The sequence below is a fragment of the Mastomys coucha genome, unplaced genomic scaffold (genome assembly GCF_008632895.1).
Source record: "Mastomys coucha isolate ucsf_1 unplaced genomic scaffold, UCSF_Mcou_1 pScaffold23, whole genome shotgun sequence".
Classification (NCBI taxonomy): domain Eukaryota; kingdom Metazoa; phylum Chordata; class Mammalia; order Rodentia; family Muridae; genus Mastomys; species Mastomys coucha.
The window spans coordinates 8,902,277-8,909,314 of NW_022196906.1; the positions used below are offsets into that span (position 1 = coordinate 8,902,277).

Here is a 7,038-nt window from a genome sequence, read left to right on the forward strand (position 1 = left end):
AAAAAAAAAAAAAAAAAAAAAAAAAAAAAAAAAAAAAAAAAGCTTAGAAGTCCAAAATTCAAGGGTCCAAAATTCAAGACTAGCATGTTATGATTGTGGATTAAGAGGAAAAGGGATATAGCTCAGCTGTTACGATGCTTGCCTTGTAGGCTAGCTCCCTAGCTCAGCCTGAAACCAGGATGGTAGCATATGTTTATAACCCCAGCAACTGGAAGGTGAATAGAAGAATATAAGAGGTTTAAGGTCATCCTTGAGTTCCAGGGCCAATCTGGCATACATGAGAGTCTTTCTCAAAGAAAAGAAAAGGGGAGAAAGGAAGGGAAGGGAGGTACACACACACACACACACACACACACACACACACACACAGTGTATAAGAGAAAAACATTCAAATGGCCAATAAATATTAACAATTCTCATACCCCTTAGTAATCAAGGAAATTAAAATCTTAATGAAGACAAGGCAATGCATCTCTTGATGCGTCTTGGGTTGGTGCCCATGGGACTAGAACAGAATGATACATGGGGAGGAGAGTTTCCTGGCTATTTATTGAAGGTACTATGCATGATAGGACAGGTCCCTTGGCTGTCAACATTGTCTCTGTCCCAAAAGAAATGGCTGTGAGTCAGAAGCAGCACTGGAGTGCCCAAGGCAGGAGAAATGAGGCACTGAGGTGGAGCCAAGTAGTGGAGGGACCCTGGGAGGCATGGGAAATTTAGGCGCCAGCCTGCCCTCAACATGAATAGCCTGAGGAAGGAGATGGCCATGGACTGGACGGATCAGGAAATGTGGGTAGGAGAGGGAGCGGGGCTCAGGAGTGGAGCAGCAGGCACATCCAGAAGGCTGGGAGGGTGTAAAAGAGCCTTGGGCTTAAGGCAGAGCTGGCAAAGCGGAGGGCCACTTCCACATTGGGGTTGCTGTGGGTAGGCTCAAACCACTTCTGCAGACACTGCCCACTATTTCGATGCTCAGGACTGGCCTTGAACGTGTTGTTCCAGATCTTCTCACACAGGTCATCGGGGGTGGGGAAGTAATACGAGAAAGGGAGACAGGGTGCATGTTCTGGGCAGTGTTTCTTCCCTGTGGGGATCGAGAATGGGCTCCTAACTTTCCATTGTCCCTTCCCTTCCTCACCCAGTTTGAGGACCCACAAGGACCCAGTTAGTCCACTCACCCTGACTCCAGTCCCAGCCGTGGAGCCAGTTGGATTTACAAGTACAAGATGAGTGACAAGCTTCCCACCATTCCTCACAATCCTCCCGGCACAGTGGCGCGTCCCAAACCCGCTGTTCCTCCTGCCCGTTGAGGACCACCTGGATGCAGGAGAGAAGGGCAGATTTTAATTCTTTACAATGTCTGTAAGTATTATTTCTTCTCTCTGTGTGCACGTGTTTACATTCTGTAAATGCAGGCGAATATGTGTGCGTGAGTGTGTGGCATGCACACGCCTGTGCCTCTGCAGAGCCCAAAGAACAACTTCAAGTACTGGTCTTCAGGCACCATCCACATTGGTTTAGATTTTCTCATTGGCCTAGACCTGACCAAACAGGCTAGGCTGGCTGGCTAGCAAGCTCCAGGGACCCATCTGCCTCTGCCTCTGCAGTGCTGGGATTACAGCTACACACCTCCACATCCGGCTTTTTTTTTTTTTAAATGAGGATTGAATTCAGGTCCTCATGCATGTGTGATAAGCACTTTACTGACTAAGCCAACTCTCAGCCCTAGGTATCATCATCATCATCATCAATTATTCGATAAATGAGAACGGTGAGGTGAAACGGCTATTGGTCCCAGGCCCTACATTTAGTGAATACAGGAGATGGAATTCACACTCAGATTCATCTCATTCCACCCAGCCTTATCCTACTTGCCCTCGTCAGACAGTGTCTGACATGCTATCCTGTAGGGACAGAGGCATTTTAGCCCTCTGCACCCCTGTCTCCAGCAGAGACCTCTGGCTCTATCCTATCCCTAGAGGGACAGCATCTCCTTCTCCTGTTCCTACTTGCTTCCTGTAGATGCCAGCCTAGGAAAGGTGTTGCATGAGTCTGCTTCCTGTCTCCTCACCGGCTGGATCCAAGGCCCCAGGTTGGGGGAACACTCATGGAAGCAGATGGCCTGGGTGAAGTGCTTGCGACAGACCGGGGTCAGCAGTCCACAGTGCATCATGCTGAAGTTAAAGAGCAGGGGCTCATCAAGGTGGGCTTCCCAGCTTGTGGAGTATGTGCAGCAGGCATTGTCCTTCCAAGGCATGCACTGAGGTGGGAGCAGAGGCAACAGGCAGTGAGTGGGTAAGAGGCTGGTGTTGGGTGTCTTGGGCAGAAGGGTATCAGGACAGGGGCCGTATGAGTGCCTCTGTAGAGGAAGGACTCTAGCACCTGTTAACGTGCATCTGAGGATGGGGCGCACCTGACCACTGACCTCATTCCCCTCTGTCTTCTTGCCACAAAATATAGCTTCTTGGTGTTTGCTCAGAGGTGGGGGAGGGGGCAATAAATCCAGGAAAGCAAATAGAAAGAAGATGCAGGAACCTGGGTCATTACTATGGGTGGGAGGGTCTTGTAGTTGGAATGCTCCTCCCACAGCCTTTAAGGAAACTCACCTGTGCATGTTGGCAGGAAGGCTTGCTCTGTCTCACGGTTAGCTAACATAGCCTCTGGGATCACCACATGATCTGTTTCCCAAGTGGCCAGAGCAGCTTAGTGGCAAAACCCTAGACGGACCCCAAACTAAGGAACTAAATGATCTGGGGTAATGGGGTACAGAGACTACCTTGCCTGTATTTCTTCTCTAATAATTCCAAGAAGCCTCCTCAGCCCCTGAGCCAGCTCTGCTCTGTACCTCCAGGTGGAGCTTGTCTTCTGGGCCAGGCTTTTGCTTGTGGCGCTTGGAATTCATGCAGATGTTGAGCAGCTTGTCCCCTGCCAAGGTGGTTAGGACTGTCCACAACCCCAAGAGCATCTGCCACCACTGGGCCATGACCTGCCGCAGAGGGGAGCCCATGGTAGGGAGAACAAACATTCTCAAAGACCAGGAAGGTAAGACCCAACCCACTCCTGCCAAGCATCAGGCACCGAAGAGGGAGGACGGGCTCCATGGGCTCCCTTAGGTTGCTGAAGCGCTCTGGCTGCTCCTAGAACCTTCTGTGGAGAGTAGCATCACAGAATGTAGATAGAGTAAGACTTGGATCTGACACTCATTACAAACCATTGCAGAAATGTAGAAAGCAAACTGAGCAACAGGGGGAAAGAGAAGAAAAAGAAAAAGAGAAATAAACAAGCAAAAAGAACCAACCAACCAAACAGCTGCTCTGAAGAGGAGGGCAGATGGGGAATTCCAAGCTGTTCACTAAGATGCAGTTTGCTAGCTTGGTAATAATATGGACTGGGAATTTAGAGTTTTGGTCCCAGCCCACAGCCAGCCTCTTGGCCAAGTAACTGCCGATTCTCTTTACGGCTAAAGGACATGGTGGGGTGGGATGGCCAAGGTCAGCTTTATCCATCACATGCCAACCCTAAATTCTATCCCCTAGGAAGGGTCCACACCAGGCCCAGAGCTCCTCAGAGGAGCTCATCCCCACCCTGTCTCTTCACCAATGAGCTTTCCTTAGCTCATTTCAACCAAACCCAGTCTATGTCAGAGACACCCTAAGTGTCAGACTGTAATAGACAATGCTAAGAAGAGCCCTGCTAGCCTCTCAGGGCTGGGAGCACATTCAGGCATGAGGAACCTTCCACCTTTAAGCCCTCACCCTAGCATAGGAACATGGAGGCTGGCTTGTACCTTGATGTTTGCTGATACATTTCCAGTGCTCTTCTGGGTTGTACTGGCAATGGGTGAGGGTGGAGAGGATGGACAGAGAGACCACCCCTCTGCTAGAGCAAAGGCGCACCTTGCTTCAGGAGGGCTCGTCAGTCTTCACTGCCGGGACTTCAGGGGTTCATGACTTCATGGGTTTTCCTAGGGCTTGCTGGGAGCCTGCCCTACACATCAGCAGTTTGGCTGGAGTAGTGAGTCTACCTCAGGATGTCTGAGATGTTAGAGACCCAGACTCTACTGTGGGACCCATCCTGAAATCTAAACCTAAAGCTGTTGTTTTCCCACAGAGCCAGCTCCAAGTTTGCACAGAGAACAACTATTCTCAAAGACTGGGAAGGTAAGATGAAGAGAGGGAAGACACCAGCCCTCTCAGCATCGTCTTCAGATGTACCTTCAAGGCAGGGCCCTCCTGTTGTTCTTCCTAGCCCCAGAGAGGTGAGCAGGCTGAGGGTGCTCCACCCATTGCCCCTTTTTTTTTTTTATCAGCTTCAGCTTCTATGAGCTACAGGTGCGGGTGGGGTGAGCAGCAAGTGCCCAGACCTGAGCAGCCTCCATGCCTCCAAGAGAGAGAGAGAGAGAGAGAGAGAGAGAGAGAGAGAGAGAGAGAGAGAGAGAGAGAGAAAGAAAGAAAGAGAAAGAAAGAAGACCTTGTGGTACCAGAGATCCCTGCAGTGAGCGGCAAGTTCAACTCTCAGCACGGCTTCTAACCTGTGAGAATTTGGGAAGAACTTAGATTCTATCAGCTTGTTGCTCTGTAATGAGAGGGGTTGGGAGGATCGGTGGGAAAGGGGGGTCACGAAAAGGTCACGGCACAGGGACGTCTTCACGGTTCCTTCATCTTTTGTTCTTGGAAGCTAGCTCTCTTCTTCTCTAGTGTTCCATGGGTCCCTTCCCCTGCTCAGACCCCTGGAGCCTCTGAGTAACAGCATCCTCCCACAGCATCCGGAGCCAGCTTAGCAGCTCACAGGTGCACAGACAGGCAGCTTGGAGAGCCAAGGATTTAAGCAACAATCAAAGCTGAAACAAAAGCCACCCCTCAGCCAGCAGGGGCAGCTTGCATTTGCACCCGGCTGCATTTGCACCTGGTGCCTGGTCTGGCCGCTGCTCCAAAGGTCCTGTTTGAGGCAATGCCCGTAACTTTGCTTGTCTTTTATGTTCTGTCTCCAAAGGAGAAGTAGCCAAAAATCACTGAAATTTCATACAAAAAAATAGTAGATAATAAACACTCCTTGTGTTTTCCACCGAGGAAGACAAAATACAGCACATGATGTTCAGCTGCCAGTCAATGTGCAAAGCATATTGATCATGTGCAGTGAAAGTGGCAGTTTCCACACCTGGGTACGGAATACTGAACATCCACAAGGACTAGTCACGGGGCTGAAGGCTATGGCAGTGGCACACAGTCTGGCTTACTGCCTGCAAGAATACCCCAAATGAGCACTCTCTTTCAGATGTAGGGGAAACGAAGGCTTGGGCAGAGGTTGATAGAGCTACAATATGAAAAAGGCTTGTTCGACTCCACATTTAATGCTTATGGACCAGGTTGGAGGGGGGGGTACCTCCAGGACTGAGAGGTGGGAACTGTCCAGATCTTAAAAAAAGTTAAACGTCACAGTCAGACTGTGGGGGGGCAGGGGAGGGAGGAATGTGCTGGGTTTTGTGGGGGAGGGGACAGAGCAGTGATGGTTATCAGCCCAACTATCAAGTCCTGTCTTCAACAGAGCTGAGACTCCTTTCCTGAAATCAGACCCCAAATGGAAAGGCACTTTTGCTTCCAGGGTCTCTTCTGTCCACGGGGACAGCAGAAGCAGGTACTCAGGTCTGTTCTGTATAGACACCCAGGGAGCAACAAGTCTTGACAAGTAAGCGTTTTGGAATTGAACATTAAATTTAAAATGACTGTGGATGTGGCAAGAGCAAGAATCCAGAAATGAGTCACACGAGTCATTATTGGAATGGAAAATGTCCTCCACAAGGAGGGAGAGGATAAGGAGGACCCTGTTAGCCACCTCTAGGACAAAGCTTTGTCAAAAGTGCAGCCAATGTGGATGCAGGTGGGGGAAGGGCGATTGCAGAGGCTGCCTTGAATTCAGAGAGCCTCCGGGCCAAGTATCTGTCCCTAGAGAAGCAGTGTGAGGCTCTTGAGCAGAACTCATTTTGCCTTATTGTGTCCGAGTCTTCCAGAGAAATCTGTTTTCGGACTGAAGGCTGCTAAATCAGGGCTGGCTGTGCCACTCGAAGCAGCTGAAAACAACAGATTAAAGACCAAGGGAAGAAGAGGTGCAGACAGTTTAAGGCATTCTGAAGGGAGGGGAGGGGCAGTGAATGGAGTGACCTGGAGTCACAGAGATGCTGGATGGTGATGACTGTCCTGTCTTCCCACTGTTTGGGTTATCAGGTCATCCAAAGCAGTGCGTTTGAAGACAAACAAAACAGCTAGGACGCCCCAGGGTCTCTGAAGTCAGAGGCCAGTGGCAAGGCCGGGCAGGACTCTTATTCTGAAGCATCCTCCTTACCTCCTGACTAATTAAAGCTCCTTTGCAAGTTTGTAGCTCCGGCAGTGGGCCTCAACCTCTCACCCTTTGGATGGTTCATCCAAATGTGAAGTGTTGTTGGCTTAACCTCCTGTTTCCTCCTGCAGCTGGGGTCATGCTCGAATACTCTAACCTGGCTCACTGGTTCCCTCCAGGGCAATAGACATGCAACAGTCGTGATGGTAAAACTCCCCAGGGCGTTACTATAAAATCTTCCAACAGAGGGAAAGTTGAGAGAACTTCACAGGGGATACACATCTCCAATTTGATTTTATACATTCTGTTTTCCTTTTTATGAGGGAGGGTGTTAGTTTGAGCCAGCCAGCCATCTCTTTCTTGAGGGATCTGTCCCATGAGCATCTCAAAGCAGGAAATCAGTATACTTCCAAGTAATTCAAACACATCCTTAGCCAGAATCCAATATCTGTCACAATGATCCTTTAAAAACATAAAGATGGTTGCCAGACGCTCACATTTAAAATCTTTGTATACATTAAGGTAACTGTTCATGGTTTGTGGGCTTTTTGTTTTTTTAATTTCATGTGCACTGCTGTTCAGTATGTCTGTGTGAGGGCATCAGATCTCCTGGAAGAGGAGTTATAGACAGTTATGGATGCCAGGAATTGAACCCAGGTTGTCTGGAAGAACAGCCAGTGTTCTTAACCGCTGACCCATGTCTCCAGC

General features: G+C 49.5%; 1 protein-coding gene across 1 annotated transcript; it reads right to left on the reverse strand.

The window, feature by feature from the left end:
- Window positions 1-812: 812 nt before the first annotated feature.
- Window positions 813-3,116, reverse strand: Izumo1r (IZUMO1 receptor, JUNO). Its single transcript, XM_031344084.1, has 4 exons — window positions 2,843-3,116; window positions 2,069-2,257; window positions 1,176-1,314; window positions 813-1,081 (listed from the first exon to the last, which is right to left on the reverse strand). Exons 1-4 carry the CDS (start codon window positions 3,020-3,022, stop codon window positions 813-815), a joined length of 777 nt encoding a protein of 258 aa, XP_031199944.1. The 5' UTR covers window positions 3,023-3,116.
- Window positions 3,117-7,038: the final 3,922 nt, after the last annotated feature.

Coding starts and splice junctions, on each gene's coding strand:
- Izumo1r (XM_031344084.1), bottom strand. CDS start 3,022: ATGTTTGTTCTCCCTACCATGGGCTCCCCTCTGCGGCAGGTCATGGCC. Junction 2,258..2,842: donor AAGACAAGCTCCACCTGGAG/GTACAGAGCAGA, acceptor CTCCCACCTCAG/TGCATGCCTTGGAAGGACAA. Junction 1,315..2,068: donor TGGGGCCTTGGATCCAGCCG/GTGAGGAGACAG, acceptor TCCTGCATCCAG/GTGGTCCTCAACGGGCAGGA.